The sequence below is a fragment of the Tursiops truncatus genome, chromosome 7 (genome assembly GCF_011762595.2).
Source record: "Tursiops truncatus isolate mTurTru1 chromosome 7, mTurTru1.mat.Y, whole genome shotgun sequence".
Classification (NCBI taxonomy): Eukaryota; Metazoa; Chordata; class Mammalia; order Artiodactyla; family Delphinidae; genus Tursiops; species Tursiops truncatus.
The window spans coordinates 25361435-25380967 of NC_047040.1; the positions used below are offsets into that span (position 1 = coordinate 25361435).

The 19533-nt window shown below is 35.0% G+C and overlaps 1 protein-coding gene across 1 annotated transcript in view; it reads left to right on the top strand.

Moving 5' to 3' along the window:
- The window catches only part of ERBB4 (erb-b2 receptor tyrosine kinase 4), a 675494-nt gene extending 657079 nt beyond the window's left edge, over positions 1-18415 (top strand). Inside the window, exons 25-27 of the mRNA XM_033859813.2 lie at positions 13981-14028; positions 14832-15129; positions 17970-18415. Of these exons, the coding sequence (XP_033715704.2) occupies positions 13981-14028; positions 14832-15129; positions 17970-18415 (792 nt within the window). The remainder of the gene's footprint in view (positions 1-13980; positions 14029-14831; positions 15130-17969) is intronic.
- Positions 18416-19533: the final 1118 nt, after the last annotated feature.

Genomic DNA, 19533 nt, shown 5'->3' on the forward strand with positions numbered 1-19533 from the left:
AAATCTGAACTAAAACAAAGACTGATTCTCTCCTGAGTCAAAGGAGACTGCATGAGAAGTTTGACGTAAGTGATGGTTCAAACATGTCTTGCATTACTATGTGCTTCTCTTAATGTGCCAGCTTTCCCTGAAAACATCAGCGATAGTAAAGTAGTGTTTGAACTCTCCTACCCTGTTTGGTGGAGAAAGAATTCCTATGTCTGTGTTCCTAGTTCCAAATAGCACTTTAGTGAAAACTTCCTTTGGGGCTTCTGGTATTTAGAAACTCAAGTTGGATGGGGTGGACCCCGGAAATTTAATATAATAACAAACAACCCTTTATTTATTGTGCTTCCTTCCTCCCTTCTGGAGGCGGATGATGTAGCATTTTTAAAAATTTTATTTGTGGGCTGCTAAATATTTTATGAATGTTCACCTGACCATATGCTTAGGATGAGCTTGCTACTTGTTTTTGCTCTTCTCTTGACCAGAATTTCCAAGCAGGAAAATATGAAGGCATTTCAAAACAAATAATTCACAACCTGGGGTTACATCAAGCTCTCTTGGAAATATCTTCTCCTCCTGCATAATTGACATTCAGTATGCTTCTGTATGGCAACAGACTGGATTAAAATCCTAAAAGTGCTGTCAGTGTGCTGATTTTATTCCTAATTGCTCTCACCTGAGCTTTTGGTTACCTATCTTTCAATAAGAATTTAAGAGATCAGTCATAAGAATGATCCAAACATCCTCTTCTCATGCATTGTTTTTGGCAAAATCTGAGCTACTAGGTATATTTTTAATATTTAGATAAGTAAATTTGGGAGAAAGAAGAGAGATACTAATACAACTAGTTGGTTATGTATTTAAGGAGCTTGCATCCTAAAGGATAACACATATGAAATAGATACAGTTTGTAAAACTCTTGGATATATACTTACAAATAAAAAGAATAAAGGTTCCTATGAGAGCCTGGGATGTTTAAGACTTATGGCATGAAAGACAACCAACCACAGTCTCCTTTTTGATTATGTTCATAAGATCAAGTATTAATATTTTATTTTGTCAGAACATAGCTGCACCTTGGCTTAATATCTTCTTTAGAAATGATAAATAATAATTGTGCTAGTACATAATAAAGGACAAAGTGGCCTGGGAAATAAACTAGGGGCTTTTCTTGTCTGTCTAGTACTTTTTTTGTTGTTTGTTTGGTAGACCTTGGGAAAAAGCCTGGAGTATACAATATGTGGAAAAATCTAATCTATTTTATTTTTCTCAACTCCAAGTCATTTATCAAATTATTTCAGATTGCAAAGCTAAGCACTTTTCTGTAACTTAGCTACTTTCTTTCCAAGACATGTCTTTCTTAAGAGTGTTTAGCATACATTTAACATCTATAAAATGCTTCAAATCTTAACTTATTAAAGAGGTAACACATAGGAATTCTCTCTCCACCAAACAGGGTAGGAGAGTTCAAACATTTCTTATATTACTATGTGCTTCTCTTAATGTGCCAGCTTTCCCTGAAAACATCAGTGATAGCAGGGAAGAAAAAATTTAATCTAAGTGCACATTCCGGACTGAGGACTTCTTGGCCTGTTGACAATGCCTCAGCATGAATTCCGAGACATTTATTATGAGGAGTCTGTCTGGATGTGTAGAAATGGTTCAAGAAAATCAAGGCCAACCCATGTTCTCTAGAGATGGGAATTTCTAATGTTTGACTTCCCTTGACTCTAGCACCCTCATCATCTAAAGAAAACAAAAGTAATGCAGATTTTATTTCAATTCATCATAATCTCTACTGTTAGGTCATTCAGTGAATTCATTTTAGCAGCTTAAGGAATTTATTATTGAACATTTAATATGCACCTTTCTGTGTCTAAGTGCTGAAAGATCTCTGAAGGGTCTTGCTTTGATTTACTGCTGTACTAAGAAAAGCATATCATTATTTTTTATTTTCAAAGAAATGTTCTACGATTACTTTAAATGATGTACTAATCTCTCTCTCTCTCTCTCTCTCTCTCTCTCTCTCTCTCTCTATATATATATATATATATACATATATATATATTCAACTGAAACTTGTAAATTATTTTTTATTTGTATCAGTAACACCAATTCCTTTTGACAGTTGTTTCAAATGACATGTGATACTAAATTTGCGAAATGAACTCTATCATCACACAGATAAAAAATAGGTAGCTGTTTGCATACTTTTATTCTAGTATACAAGAAACATATGCTTGCTTGGTTTGCAGCATTTAGTATGGTGTTGTATGAGTGTTACTTGGACAAGTCAGCATTCAGCTGTATTTTCTTTTTGATTACTAGAAAAAAATATCATGTTGCACTTTATATAACACATTTTTTTCAAAGATATTTACCGTGAACATGAACTTATAAAACTCATAAAGCGGGCAGACAGACATTATTATTTCCATTTTACAAATGTGGACACTAATCTTTGAGGAAAATTTATCTACAGCGGCAGAGCTGTTGGGTGGCAGTTCTCTTCCCTAATCAAGTGCTCTTCTCATGTAGCTTCTTCCTTTCCTAGACATTTAGAATTTAATCTGTTTATAACTTTGATCTTCTATACTATTTAGCCATCATTATTCTAAAAAGCCTTTTTGAAACATTTAAAATGACTCTTCCCTATAGGTGTCTGTGATATGCACAGAAATATAGGTGGGTGGTATGTACCACTTAAAATGGATACTTGTAGTGATTTGTGTTTGATCTTATGGGTCAAAACTACATTCTCCATCCGCCTACAGGCAATTTATCCTCAGGGTTTGTCTTTCCTGTTGTTCTTACTTAACAATTTATATTCTTCAGGATAAAGCAGCAGGCTGAGCTTCCTAGACCTAAAAAGCATTAGGAAATACATAGATGTCTCAACATAGATGTCTCAAGTGAGTGTTGTCATACTAGTGATAGAATGCTGAAGCTTTATAACTAGATGTGAAATATCCATTTCATCTGTAACCATTCATTATTTGTAAAAATACCTTTTTTTTGTCATTAGAATTAAGATTTTGAACAATGCCTCCAGAAATAGTACCTAATTGACAGGAAGAATGAGTGTACTAGATAAGATATAATATTCAGATAATTGTATTGGGATTCAATTTCAATTTAGGACTCACCCTGAGTATCTGCAGAATAAGATGTGTGTAATATATAATTTAAGGAATGCTAAAATCCTTTATTCTGTAAAAGATATCCCACTTCCTGGCTGAAGGCCCTGAGATTCTCATTAATAAAGCCAAACTTTGGGTTTAAATATCTTTTCCATCTAACCATCCTTTGATTCAGTATACTTTTACTAAACATTCACCATGTCCATGTCCCTGGCTGTGCTAGGTATCAAGGATATAATGGTAAATTTAAGTAAGTCGTCTTCTGAATAGGCTCACAGTCTAAGAAAGAAGACATACCAATGAAGTAAATAAACAATTATAATACGGTTGCTAACTTATTCATATGGGGCACAGAATAGGTTCTGGATGATATTTTTGAATCAAAAACTAAATGTAATCAGGGCAATGATAACATTCCATGGAATTAATATGTAATCAAGGCAAAAAAGCTAGAAAGAGCATTGAGGAAACAGCTGGAGCCTGGGCAGAGACTGGAGGTGACAAAGGTAATGGACCATGGGAGGAACTGCCAGCACTTTGTTTGACTGGAGGCATAGGAGGAGAGAGCAGAGAGGTGAAGCTGGAGAAATTGGCAGGAACCATAGCTACCAAAAGCTTTCAGTGCCACAAGAAATTGAGACTTGTTTTAACTTGAGGCAAGAAGGGGTCTTGTAGGTTTTTAAGCAGGGGGATGAAACGTGAATATTAGATTGGAGTAAAAGGAAAGACAAAGATCAAGGAGATCAACTAGAAAACTATTACAGTAGTCTAGTCAAGAAATTAGGTCATCATTAAGTGTATCACGTGTGCTGTGCCTGTTTTCCCTAGAGAGTCCTGGTATACGTCTATTATCCTGGCTTAATTATTAATAGCACTTTCTTTTACCCTCAAAATCTCCATTTAGAATGATAAATTATATGGCACCTTAAAACCACAACTAAAATAGTATCAATGAGGATGGAGAAAATGGTTGGATTCTTGAGGTATTAAGATGTTTAAATGGGTAGACTTTGGATGCTTATGAAGAGTGAGATAGAGGTGAAGTCAAAGATGACACTGAGATATTTAACTTACACAAGTAGATAACTTGTTGACACCATTCACCAAACAAAAAATATAAGAGAATTCCATTTAGTGTCAGGAGAGGAGATGTTCATTTCAATTTTGAAAATGTGACTTTTGAAAAACCATGGAACATTCCAGTAGAGATGTCAGGTCAGCAGTTAATTATGTGAGTACACATTGGTACTCAATAGTTCAGTGTTACTTGAGGTGGGGCTATTATGGTCTACTACCACCAATTTGAGAACATTTCCCCAAATTAATCAGACTACATGGATGCCCTCTGGCCTAACTACAGCCCAGTCCCTGAGAAGAGGATAAGGCTGTAGATAAGAGAGGAGGTTTGGGCGTGTAAGTTACTGACTCAGAATGTTACATCTTCTATAGGAGGATGTTATGGTCCCATTTCCTATAGAACCAGGACAAGAATCAGTGGGCTCTGGAGTCTGTCAGGGAGGAGTAAAAAATCATGGGCTTGAAATTGAAAAGGAAATGTAGAAATCAGACTTCATTGCTCTAGAGTTTCACCTGGCTTGCCCCTGACTAAGCTATGCAGACATAATCTAAGGATACCAAGCAGATTGATCTTTGTTTCATAGTAAACCATAAAAATATTTTTCTAATTGGGCCCATTGATTTTTGCTTGTTAGTAACTAGCTGCGTGACCTTGAGGAAAGTCGCTTTCCATCTCTATTACCATAGCTGAAAATAGGGAGAAAGCAATTGGGTGATCTCTGGCATCCATGTCAGATGTAAATTAGACTGTCCAGTTTCTGGTTTATTATATTTATTTGCCTTCTTCATATTTTTTATTAAACTGTTAGCCATTTTAGAACTTGAAAGGAAACTATTATGACCATGGTTCTGGCTAATCTAGGTTGACTTTGACAGCAAACGGTTTAAATAGGAAACTAAGAAGTATTGGTCATTTTTTATTTTAGGAAATTCCAAAGTGGTTCACAAATAGATGCAGGAATTCTTTATATATTTTTCTTCTTCCTTTTTATATGCAGGAAAATCAAATTTGGGGGATTTTTGAAAATGGTAAAAACTCCTTAGACTATGGGCAACAAGTAGCTCTCGGGGAGAGGTTTTTTCTCTTGGGGTACTGCCTTTAATCTGATATTCATTTTGGCTCAGAACAATTGTAAATAGCAGCCAGCTTCTGTGAAATGTAACTGGTGTTTGCTCTGGGCTGATGGGAGAGCCATGTGCTGTTTGCTCTGTTAGTAGCTGTACCCAAGTATGCACAGTACATTATTCAGATCAGCTCGCACAAACCAGATGTCCTAATTCCAGGTGGACTGTTAGAAATCTTTTTATGTACAGCAACAGCTGTGCCACCTGCTAGCTTAAAGAGCAGTAGTTGGACAAATCAACCATTGTAACCAATTCACTTTTTATCTGGTGAACAGTTTGCATAAACTAGCATAACAAGATATATCCAACCTAATCCACACTGAAATGATAGGAACACTGAAAGTGTTATCTGTATTTTGGTAAATTGTTTGCTTGTTACCAACACCTATCATTTAAGACACTGAATAAAATCTACGTACCAAAATTAGATTTATAAAATTTGCAATTCTGTTTTCTATATTATTTGTTTTCCATCTCCTAACACACAAACTATGCCCTTCATATTTTTTACATTCTCACACACAGATTGCTCTAAATACTGTCATTGTTATTTTGAATGTATAATAAAACTTCCAGAGCTTGGATTATTGCTAAAGAGGAGGTTGAAATATAAAGTATTTCACTGTTGCTTATTATTTGCAAGTAAATAGAATAACTCCGAATAACCACTAAACAAACATTTCCAAGTAGAACTTTTGTAAATGGTATTTCAGTGAACACGATTCATTTGCTGATAAATAATATCCACATGTGAAGAACAGTGGAAACAAAGCAAAAACAAGCCCACAAATGGGCTAACAACCTGTAAAAGAAAATGTGTTAGTTTGAATGAGTTAAGTAAAACTTTATTATCTTGTTTTAAGCAATTAATTTTCTTAATGTGTATATGAATACATATATACACATGTGCACATGTGTGCAGACACACACAAACACACAAATTGTGATTTAAGTAAGTCTTTACTAATAGTATAAAAGGAAACCTATTATACCCAGGCCAAGACTTAGCATTTCAAATTCTAAAGTAATGGCATTCATGACATTCAGAGTGTCTATAATTTTTTTTGTTTGTTTGTTTTCATTTTGCCCTATAGATCAGCAGTCCCCAACCTTTTCAGCACCAGGGACCGGTTTTGTGGAAGATAATTCTTCCACGGACCGGGTACGGGGGCGATGGTTTAGGCGGTAATTCGAGCCACGGGGAACCATGGGCAGACAGATGAAGCTTCACTCACTCGTCCGCCGCTCATCTCCTGCTGTGCGGCCTGATTTCTAACAGGCCACAGACCGGTACCGGTCCGCGGCCCGGGGGGTTGAGGACCCCGGCTATAGATTACTTAATTTTTAAACTATTTCTGTATTTCCCATACATTATCTAATTACACAGATAGAGATAAATACTATGAAAGTGAAAATATGTCAACTGACAATAAGCATATGTATAATTACTGGCTTTTATAGCTAGAATGTTTAAATAATATTTTCTCTCTACATGGAGGCTAATCTGTTTGTAAGTAAAGTATCATTTTAATCAACACTGCTTTTAATCAAATGATATAAGGACAGCTTTTATTTATAGTACTTAATATTAGGGTATCCCTTTTGTCTAATAAACATATAGCCTATTCAATAGGAAAAAAATGATGTATATATTTGTCTTATAACCAAAGCTGCATTAAATTCACTTTAAGACTATATCAGTATATGTTTCAACTGTAAATAAATGCCATCATGGTTTAAGGCAAATGCTTTTGGCTCTATTGAGGAAAATATTTTTTTCTGAAAAACATCAAATTTACCTCCAAAACTCTAAAACTGACTTTTTATCATTTATTAATGCCAATTTGAGGCTGTAAGTATAATGGGATGTACATTAAAGGGAGACTCAGGGAATCTTGTTTCTAGTACTGTTGCTAACTAGTTGTGTGATTTGAAAAATTAACCTAACGTCTTAGAGCATCAGTGTATCCATCAGTAAAATGGAAAATTTAAATTATAAAACTTCAATTCAAAATTTTATCTTCATTAGTCACATCCAAATGTGGTCTTGCCTCCCAAGAGCATAATCATATTTTGCATATAGTCTAAGGTATTTCATAGATACTCCATTTAGAGAAAAGGGAAAAAAGAAAAAAATTAATATACTTTAAAAAAGTTTATGTGAGAAAAGTTTATAAGATGCCTTTGCTTTAATGCTAATCACATTTTACAATATTTAGCAATCAATGGTATGGGCTTCATGCAGAATATTCATTTTACATACATATAATTTGATAGTTGGAAGGGATCTTTCCCATTACCTGTTTTATAGCCCCATTCTTCTTTTCAGAACTAAATAAACTGAGGGTTCAAGAGATTAAGGAATTTGTTAAAAGTCACGTGGTTTAATGACAAAAAGTTCAAGAATGTAACCCTAGAGGTAGAAGGACCTCATGTGGCTGCTTGCTCCATGTCTATGGTATTTTCGTCTTCAAAACTTGCCTGATCTCAATGCATTTTTCATGTAGTAAGAAGTCTTCACTAAATAATCCTCATGATATTGGGATAAAAAACAATCAAGCACAGAGACAGATAACTTTTGGATGTACTTGAAGAATTAGAGTACCTAAGAATTTGGACATAGTAAAGGCTTAATGATTTCATTTAGACTCAAACAGAGATAGTGCAATTGAACTAGATGTTCTCAAGGATGAGTTTAAAAATTAGGAAAAATAGCTGTGTACTCTGTAACTGAAAAGAACTGTCGCAATATGTTTAAGGAACCCCCTGGAAGTTCTCCTTTTTAGATTTCTAGCTACATATGTCAACTAGTAGCTAAGTGATAATTAGGAAAAGGTTCAGATATTACAACATGCTTGTGAAAAGAAATGTAAACAAAATAAAGAGGCAAAAGAAATGCAAAAGAAAGTTGCCAGAACTAAAAACAAAAATACATTTAGAACTTGCACCCAGGATGAAGAGATATAAATTCTACATGATTACTAATCAAGAAAGGTGACAGAATTCTTATTGCTTATCTTGAATGAAGCTAAGGAATGTTGGCACTAATGTAAAATCACATTTCTTTATATCCTCTCTTTTTTGACTGTGCTAATAATGTTCTTCAACTTCATCATGTAATACGAACACACTTAAAACCGAAAGGTATGAAGTGAGGAGTTTTCAGCTCCCATTTTGTTGACTCATCTAGCCATGAATATTTTAAGAAGGAATATCTTCTTGTTCTACTAATATTTGGAAAGGCTATAGGAACTGCTGCCTGGGGTTACAATAGCTTACTTACCCTTAGTGGAGCAAGAAGAGGAATTTATTGACTAAGTCCTGGACTAGGAACAATAAATTCATAAGCAAGAGTGCTGTCATGGAAGATCTTTGTGCTCTCCCATTATGTCAAACCATCTCCTCCTGCTTCAGGGTTGGGTTTTGCTCTTGTCCAGGTAAGAGATACATATGTGTGTGTGTGTGTGTGTGTGTGTGTGTGTGTGTGTGTGTGTATTCTTCCCTAACAGTCGTTTTTTGTTGATCTAAAACCATAATGTGTGTATGTATATATATATCTTCTATTAGCACTTAACATTCTACTTTTAGTTCCTTTTCTGTTTAAGTCCTTGTAGTAAATTAAAATGCAAGTAAGATGGGAGGGGCAACATTGTAAGGCATTTTCAGTATTTTATAACTAAGGCTAGTTAATTTCTCAAATTTCTCCTTCAGATTCGTTTTTCATAAGAAAGGGAAACCATGAAATCTTATTTGAGAGAAGAGTTGAGGCATTATGCAGGGGCAGAGGGAGGGCAAACAGAAAATAGAAATGCTAAAGTCAAAATCTACATGTGGCATAATAAAAAGATGTAGGATTCAGAGAGCCGCCAGTGGCTGCGTGTGTGCGTGGGAAAGACTTTTATCTTCCTTGAGGCTCAGTTTTCTCATCTTCAAAATGGGAGTCATAATTTTTAATAATCATATTTACCTTGAAAGGTCATATGAATAAATAAAACCTAAAATATTCTAGTCTGTGGTATATGGTAGGTATACAATGCATGTTGGTTTCCCTTGCTATTTCTCAATTTTCCTAAGAGAAGTAATATATTCATCTGTGAAAGAGTAGACTTTATAATTAAGTTCTAGGGTTAGTGAAAAGTGAACAGAGAATGAAAGCACAAGTTAATACTCCTTCAGGTGGGGCATAGGGTCATTATTATTAATTTATTTATTTATTATAATTTTATATCATTATAATATATTTTTATTTATTATTATATTATCATTATTAACTTTTTTGTGTGTGTAAAAACAAAGTTTTTTTTAAAGTAGCATCTCACGTAATCAAACTAAATAAATAAATGAGTACATTAATAAATAAACACGTATCTAAAGAGACAAAAGGCGTTTTGTGTAACATATGTGTTCACACGTATGCATGTGTGTGTGTGAGCCAGCTGCCTAGATGCAATAGGCTTCCCCAGTTCTTACTGGTTTGGGGAATATGAACACATTTTGCTTGTTTTCTTCTGGTTGCCTTATGGAAAATGAAGATTCAAAATCCAGATGTCTCAAACGCTGGTATATTGAACTTAGTTGTAAAAAAGATATAGAGGTATAACCATACATCAGGAATTGTACATAACGAAAGAAAACGAAAAAAGAAAATTTATCTATCTGCCACCTGACCTGTGAAATGTGAAAGTGCCCATCAGAGTGTTAAGGATATATTCCAAGGAGGATAAAAAATTGAGAACCCTTAATAATTACTATGTGGAAGTGTCTAGGTAATATATCGGTGCTGGTGGATCAGCACCGTCTTATAGAGACACGTGCCATTTTAGTTAAAAGGATTTAGAGTGATTCTTGGCCCTAGAAACTTTAATCCTATAGTTAATATTACAAGTAACAATTATCTGAAGATTAAAAACAACTCTCTCTCATTAAGCACATGTTTAATTTAGGTAGAAGTTAGGCATTAAGCATGTATTTTTGTTTGTCTCCTAAGAAGATACATTTGTATAATATTTAGAAAAATATCACAGGACACAGTTCATCTAGTTAACAATTAAACATTTCCCAGGAATAATATAAAATAAATACGTTTTAATTAATACGATAAATATGAGAAATGCAATACATGTAGTAAGACAAAGGTTCAAATCTTTATCATTCAACTGAAAAGTAAATTTTAGGACATGATGTATCTAAAAGTGCACTTAATACTGTATTTGATGTATTTGTTGACATTTGCCTTCTCTATAACCCCTGGCATTTGGGTCCGAGTTAATCATACAGTGTCCCAGTGATTGTGGCCACAAATTAAACTTGACTCTCTTCACATCACCCTTACATATTTCCCCACCAGGAGCAAGCTCCAGATCACCTGCCAGTTCATAGCCCACCTCTTTCTATCTTTGTCCTGCTGACTGTAAATCCCCTCACCAGTTAATTGAACAGATGTACCCAGTGCTGCTTCCTGAAGATCGTCAAAGCTGGGCTTTGACAGACAGCAGAAAGTGGCACAATAAAAAAAAAAAAAAATGAAAGCCTTTTAACTGAGAGCACTGCTTTGTTCTGCTTAGAACGTTAAGGTCACTGCAGCTCATTCTGATTGTGGGGATCTTAATTTTTACTCAACCAATTTACTTGCAGCTGTCATTCTTTCCAATATTAAAAGTTCAGCTTTTCAAGCGTGGGGAACTGGGGGATGGTTGTGTGGGGAAAGAGAAGAGCTTGTTACAAACTAAAAACAGCAAAAACAAGTAAAATCTGGCTTGGCTCTCAAGTACAAAAAGTTATTTTCAAAGCCTATAAATTATGACATAGTGATTAACATGTAATTTAAATATATTTAAACAACAATTATATCACATTTCCAGCCCAGCTAATTGGTCTCACAGATGTTCCCTTGTAGCTGCATTGCCCTTCCAGGGAGATATGAATGAGGTGCTTTTTATCATGGAAAAGGGAAAAAAGGCAAATGGAAAAAATGGAAACAGAAACATAAAAAGCAGCCAGTAACCCTAAAAACAATGAATGCTAAGGGAATTTTGTTTAGCTTTTTTTCCATTTTAATGCTGAAAACTAGAAAAAGCATGAAGACACTCCTATTACTGTGATGGTCTCTGGCAGTGTGTCTAGATACAGAGTTGGCAGGTTGCTGACTGAAAGACTTGTCAAAGCAAGGACAGCGGATCCATTCTAATAAAGCGTGGCTGCACTTTGTGTCTTGGAACAGACTAACTGCAAGAGATCTAGTTATTTTTAATACAACACCTTTACAATTGAAGGCGGTCTAGCCCAGATAATGAATATAGATAATAAACTATTTCCTGATGAAGAATGACTTGTGAGTTATTCTTTTGATCATTTATCTCTCAAGTTTTATAAAATGTTAAATGTGCGGCAGGCAGTGCTGTTTCCTCAGCCGTGATTCTAATCGAACATTACCCAGTATAGCAACTCTTGCAAAAGAAGAGGTCAAAGGAACACTGGTGATTATGAATATTTTGGAATACGTTGCCTTTTAATATCTAATCATGAAATTGAAATAAATTCACTCCAGCCTCACCTTACTCTTACCTTTTCTTCTAATAATCTCAGGTAATGTTTGATAGTACAATGTAAATTACAAAAGGCCACTGAACATGCCTCTCCTAGTGTATCATGGTATCTCCAGCATCTACCGTAATTCCTGTGCTTTCACTGTAGCAATTTAATAAATATTTGCTAAATGCTTGCCAAATAATCCAGGTTTAATGATAGGGTAAGGCCAAGGTTGTAATATGATAAAGGTCCAGCAGGCAGGTGTCATATTTTTGTACCAGCCCTCTATTTTACATATCACTGGACTATATGGAAAATTTACTTCTCAAATTTTATGAACAAATGAATTTTATTTTATGACACTCTAAAAGGTAGCAAAATGTACCTATATTTAAGGTGCTATGGAAGACAAGTAGGCATTTTAAAATGCTTCTTTGATGAGAAGCCTTGGCAATTTGATTGCTTGACTTTAAACATTTGACTTAGCAGGTGTGAACATTTAAATTTCACATATTCTCTACATTTGTATAATAGTGCAGAGCTTAAAAAGTTCATCTATATATAATATTGTGCTTTATCTTCATTAAGAATAAAAGAGGCCAAGGATGAAAATGAGGGTCCGAGATATTTCACAATTGACCATATCACTTGTAATTGGGACTGGAGCTTGGAGCTTCTAACATACCATACAACAATCTGTCTATTGTACAAAAGCACCTCCTATGCAGTGCATATTAAATATATCTAACTTTCCATGTCATAGTCTTCAGTGTGTTGTTAGTTATGTTATTAGAGAAGAAAAGAGATAAATATTTTCTATGCCATCATGTAAGTGACTCAGTTATGGGCAGAGTTTAAATGTAAATTCAGTGTAGGGGTTCAGAGTTTGTCCCTTGATTTGTCCAGCAGGCTAAGTTAATTAAAGGAAAACTCTATTATCTAGTTGTTATTAATTTGTATTAAACGGTTAATCTCCATGGGACCATGTTCTTAGATTAGTCTGTGAATCTCTAAATTATAAAAACGTTGATCTGGAATAAGATTTAGCCCTGTTTCACAGATGTTTCAAGATGTTGTCTTTCAGGTTTATTTTAGTCATCTCTGTTCAGTTAAATCCAGAAGGTAGAGAATGCAAAGTTCATAAAATCAACTGTTTTTATTTGCATTATTCATTATTTCCAGTGCTAAGAAAAGTGCCTGGTGCATACATAGACCATGGTTTCTCAAGAAATGTGTTTAATAAATGATTGATTTTATATATATATATATATATAAAATTTTTAGCTGGGAAACAGAGGTTGTGTTCATACATCCCCTGTACTTACCATAAGGAACGTTGTCCTTAATATTTTATCATATTTTTATATTGAATTTTATTTAACCCATAGGCTAGAGTTTTAAGCCATAAGACTGTCTTTTTTTATTAATTGCAATCTAATTTCAACTGATTCTAAATACATAAAATTAATGTATGCAAAGCATGTTTCCAGTAAAGAAACGATTTTCCAAGATTTTCTGCTTTTTCTTCACTTAAAAAGAAAAAAAGACTGATGAGAAAATATTATGTACCTTTTTATAAAAGAGGCTAAGAAGTTGACCCTTTGCTGAAATGGGGAAAAATAAATGTAACTTGATAGCAAAAATTATTCCAGGCAAGTTGAAGTCCACCTCTGTCTCCTTTTAGATAAGTTTCTTCCTATGAGAGGAAAGTTAATGCTGTGGTATGTGGCCATTCCAGTTATTTAACGTGTAACAAAGGAAAGGGTTCCTCATTTACAACTCAAGTTAATTTACTGCTTTTCCCTTTCTTCCAGGGTTAATCAGAAGAACATTTATTGTCAACTTTATTTTTAATCCATTTAAAATTTTACTTTTTCTATATAATTCTTCTTTACAGGGATTGAATTAAAATATTCAACATCCTCAGAAAATATAAATAAACTTGCTTGTCGTCAGAGTGCATAAAATTTTACTGTTTAGCAAACGTCACTGTTGTGCATGTTTTCCCCTTTGGTTCATACAACTCATGTGGCTTTTCTTTTTTTTTTTTTTCTGTTCTTTTTTGTTTTTTTTCATTCATGTTACCTCTTATTACATCCATCATTCCATTTTTCTTTCCTATTAGAGTGAAATTGGACACAGCCCTCCTCCTGCCTACACCCCCATGTCAGGAGTAAGTATTTCACAATCAACCTTCATCTTTTAGGATTTTTGGTCTTTGCTTATCATGTTTCCTCTCTTGCCTCACCATAATTTCCTCATTTTGCCTTTGCCAACAGTGAGTTAAGAATTTACTGTAGCTTGTGTACCTGCCTATGTAGATATGTTTTATCTCAGTAGATAATCCAGAGTTGAGATATCATGCATCAACAGTAGCTTTTGATTTTTATCTGAAGAATTTACCTGGGCTCATACATCATGCTTCTGGGTAAAGAGGTTATCTTTACTTCCACGATTATAGGTCTTGGGCTAAAAAGTCAGAATCTCAGTGGTGATTCTCTAGTTAGATACTAGAGACTCAGAGTCACAGTAACCACAGACTAGAAGGCAATAAGGAAACATCACCATTCAAACTGCATCACTGTACTTCTGTTCTTAATGGCAACTGCCTATAGTTAATGACATTGCCATATGTCTTGAAGATTCACTTTGAATTTTTACATTAAAAATAAGCAGTTGTGGGATAGGAACATGAAATACTTTTTATTAGATCATGTGTTAGGTGGTTAATAAAATTAAAATATATATTTCCAAAATGTTTTCCCACAATTGATTTATTTTATAAGAAAAATTGGAATTTTAGGTGTTTCTAGTCTAATTCAAACTCATTGACTATTAGGGGGAAAAACTCAATTAAGAAACTCTGACTTCGCTCTGAAAGACAAACTTCCATATTCTTTTGGTTATTAACATCCATATTTTTGACAGCTATTCCTAACAATACCTTTGGTCTAAATGTGTTTCTACTATTGACAGAACCAGTTTGTGTACCGAGATGGGGGTTTTGCTGCAGAACAAGGAGTGCCCATGCCTTATAGGGCCACCACCAGCACAATCCCAGAAGCCCCAGTTGCTCAGGGGGCTACCGCCGAGATTTTTGATGACTCCTGCTGTAACGGCACCTTACGCAAGTCCGTGGCACCCCACGTCCAAGAGGACAGCAGCACGCAGAGGTACAGCGCTGACCCCACAGTGTTCGCCCCAGAACGGAGCCCACGAGGAGAGCTGGATGAAGAAGGTTACATGACCCCTATGCGAGACAAACCCAAACAAGGTACAAGCAGAATGTTCAGAAATAATTGCCACTCGACATTTGTCTCTATCAAAATAAGCAAAGTATGGAAGGGAAATTGCCAAACTATCTGCCTATGTAAAATGTGTGATCCACGAAAGGCTTAGGCTGCTGCTATTCCTAGTAAGCTTTCTGAATCAAAAGCGTCCACATCATCTAGGGGCTTTTTTAGAAACCAGAATCGCAGGCCCCACTTGAATAGGAATCTGCATTTTAACAAGATCCCCAGGTGATTTTTATGCATAATCAAGCTTGAGAAGCACTGAGCTAAACATATCTTTATTGGAATATTTGAATGAGGTAGCATATCACAAGATTTCAGAACCCTTACTCCATTGGACTTATTGTGGAGATCATAAAGACTGATGTTGTTGGTAAAAATGTCCAAAGCTTTCAATGGCACCAATAAAAGACTTGATTGATGCATTAAAATGGTGTCATTTAATGACCTAGTTTATTATAAGAAATTATGACTTCTTGTATGATACATTTCAAAAATTAAAGTTCTGACCCTGCATATACTTATATGTATACCGTCACATCTTGAAAATACTCATAGCTTGTGCCTTTACAAAGAACAGAAGTAACTTTACAAAGTTAGTAGTAGAAATGTTAAACACCCAAATCAGATAACATTTCAATTTGAGAAAGCCTCTTTCCTTTTATGTTAACAGCATCAGAAAAAGAAGAGGGATGATTGTTATTAAAAACCGGTGACTGTTTCTTAGAGTCTTCTAAGTGTCACAGTAAACTGTATTTTAAGACTCTGAATAAAGGCCCATTGTCTCACTTAACATGCAGTTATATTCACTTTTATAGTATGCAATTAAGGGATGCCTAAATACATATTGTCAGTAATCTATTAAAATATATCCACCTCTATATGTATGAAAGTATTACTGTAACGAAGAATTGGATGTTGACAGTAGCCCAATAGTGACACAAATGTAGGTTTTGAGAAGCTTTGACAGATGCCTAAAAGTGAAATGCTCTCTGGGAAGATTCTCAACTCAACCATAAAATTATTCCTATCTACAGAACTACATGGCTATACAAATTTGCCTCAGGACAATAGATAAGCAGATTGCTTTGAGAAAAGGTAACTTGAACCTTCTAAGAGAAAGGCAAGTCAGTCTGTGTAGACTCACTGTAGACCATCCCCAGATTTTATTTCTGAGTACTAAACTAAGAGACCCACATTTATGTAGAACTCTAGCCCAGTTCTCAGAGAGTAGAGAATTTTAGTATAGACATTCCTATACTTTCCATTAAGAAGTTTCAGGACTCTGATAAGAAAACTCCAATTCTGACTCCCTTATAGGTATTTTTCATATATTTTTCTTAAAATGACAGTAGCTTTGAGAACCATTCAAATTAAAACTTACGATGAAGTGTGAAGTTCAGCCTCCTCCTGTAGGGGCAATAGTGAAAACAGTGCAGTAGAACAAGATTATTCAACAGGAGTTAGGGAATTTGAATTCTAGTTCAACACAAATTATATCCTTCATACATCATTTAATCTCAATTTTCTGTCTATAATGCTGGAAGAATACACCTTGCACTTCGTTTTTCACAGGATTGTAAAAAGGGATGAAATAATAGTGCCTTGTAAATTATTGAACTGTAATCTGTGTATATGATGGTGGGATATTCATTACTGTCTTTTAACTTGCACATGACACTAAATAGTTAACTATATCCAGTAGGCCTATATCCAGGAAAAAATAACCCTGGGTTGATGAGATTTTTCTCTCTACATGTCGGGTTTATTATAGGGGATAGAAAGTTTGCTTCAGAATGGTAGCATCTCAACAAACAGTTATGCCCTCTCCCTACCCCAACACCAAAGTAGGAATAGCTAAAGTGTCATTTTTGTGCATATATTTAAAAAGAGGGTCTACTATATATGTGTATATATGTCTATGTATATTCTATACTATAAACATAGGAATAGAATTAAACATGAGGAGAGCAGCATTAATTAGCAGTATTTTTGAAAATTCTAGCCCAGTATCTATTCTAGCCCAATACCTATTTATTAGACTGAATCATGCAAAATAGCTGCTATATGACTAGCTTCAACCTACAAAATAGCAATTTCATATGATTCAAACTAATAATTTGCTATTTTATGATTATGATTAGCTATTGGAAATAAATGTTACAGTTATATTTATTGTTAAGCATATATTTTGTCAAGCAAGTCAATATAGAGGCATGTTAGATGTCTATATTATTTGATTAGTTGAGTCTTTTCCTTAGATGTTTTCTTTCCTGTGTGTAAATCTTTCTGAGGGAATATCTGTAATCAAATCCTTGTTACCTATGCAGACATTCTAAGCAAATTATGTAGACTAAAAACTACTTTTATTTCACTTCATCCATTTATCTTGACATGGAGTTAATCTGTAGACATTTTGATCTTCCAGTATTCTTTAAAAATCTCCATATTTAAAATCTATTTAACTTTGATAGTTTGTCTTATCTTCCAACATAAATTACCAACTTTTAGAAAATAGAAGCATTTAAACAACTGGCCCCATAAGTAGGAGAGACAAATGCAAGCAGAAAGAAAGAAGAACAATCTAGGGAACAGGGACTCTGACCCTGGCCTTGTTGGTGCCTTGTTTTGTCACTAACCTTTTTTGCCCACTTACTCCTCTTTCATATGATAGTAGTAATCAACAAAAAATTTTTGTGAAAATTCCTGAAATATGTGGCTTTATTGTCCTGGAAAAAGAAGCTAACCATTCTATATAACCATGGTCTGATTAACATTTTCCAGAAAGTAGATGTTAACTGATACTTTTGTATTACATCAGAATACCTGAACCCTGTGGAGGAGAACCCTTTTGTCTCTCGGAGGAAAAATGGAGACCTTCAAGCTTTGGATAATCCTGAATATCACAGTGCTTCCCATGGTCCACCCAAGGCAGAGGATGAGTATGTGAATGAGCCACTGTACCTCAACACCTTTGCCAACACCTTGGGGAACTCTGAATACCTGAAGAACAATGTACTGTCTGTGCCAGAGAAGGCCAAGAAAGCATTCGACAACCCTGACTACTGGAACCACAGCCTGCCACCTCGGAGCACCCTTCAGCACCCAGACTACCTGCAGGAGTACAGCACAAAATATTTTTATAAACAAAATGGAAGGATCCGGCCTATTGTGGCAGAGAATCCTGAATACCTCTCTGAGTTCTCACTGAAGCCAGGCACTGTGCTGCCTCCTCCACCCTACAGACACCGGAATACTGTGGTGTAAGCTCAGCAGTGGTTTTCAGGTGGAGAGAGACGCCCGCTCCAATTTCCCCGCTGCCTCTCTTTCTCTTGTGGTCTTCCCTCTACTCTCAAGGCCAGTAGTTCTGACACTTCCCAGTGGAGATATCAAGATGCAATGATAGTTATGTGCTTATCTAACTTGAACATTAGAAGGAAGGACTGAAAGAGAAAGACAGGAGGAACCACACTGTTTCTTCATTTCTCTGCATGGGTTGGTCAGGATACTGGAACAGCTAGAGAAGGACCAGCAAATATGAGACAATACTGCCTGCTGTCAAACTAGTTCCCAACTTTTTTTTTTACATTGTTTTCTTTGCCTTCCTTCCTTCCTTCCTTCCTGTATTTCAATGCACATGCTTGAAAGACCCAAGCTGCAGGAACCGATGTGTATATTTTCAGCATCCCTGGAAATCCTAATGATGTTTCCAGAAGAACAAAATGATAACCTTTTTTATAATGTATGATAGTAACTAAGATTGAAAATCCAATCTCTTTCTCAGACAGTTTCAATCTTGACAAGCAAGAATGGCCAACTCAGCTTTCATAAGTTTTGAATCTTCATCAAAGTTATAACTAGTAATTATGTTTGGAGAGCTCTTTTGTTTTTTTAATTTTGTTTTGCTTTGATCTGTCTCTTCATATTACTTTCTCCCCTCTTTTCAGCTTTAATTTATAATTGCAAACATTTTTCCATCAAACCTTCTTAGGTGTTGCTATAAATTGAAAGAATTGTAAAAAAATATTTTAATATGGTGAAATGGCCACTATTTTAAATATGCAGTCTTTAGAATTAGAAAGGGAAGCCAAGATATTAGTCAAATGTAACATCAAATCTTACTTTTGTGTTTTACACTATTGAATATGTATCCCCCCCCAATCCTTTACATTCTTCAACATTTTCTTCCCCTCTATAAATGACAGTACTTGATAGGCAGTTGGTAATGTTAAGAATAGAAGGGAAACTAAGAGACAGTTCTGTGTGGTTCATGAAAACTACTGACACTTTCAGGGGTGGTCCAATGGGGAATCCATTGAACTGGAAGAAACACACTGGATTGGGTATGTCTACTTGGCAGATACTCAGAAATGTAGTTTGCACTT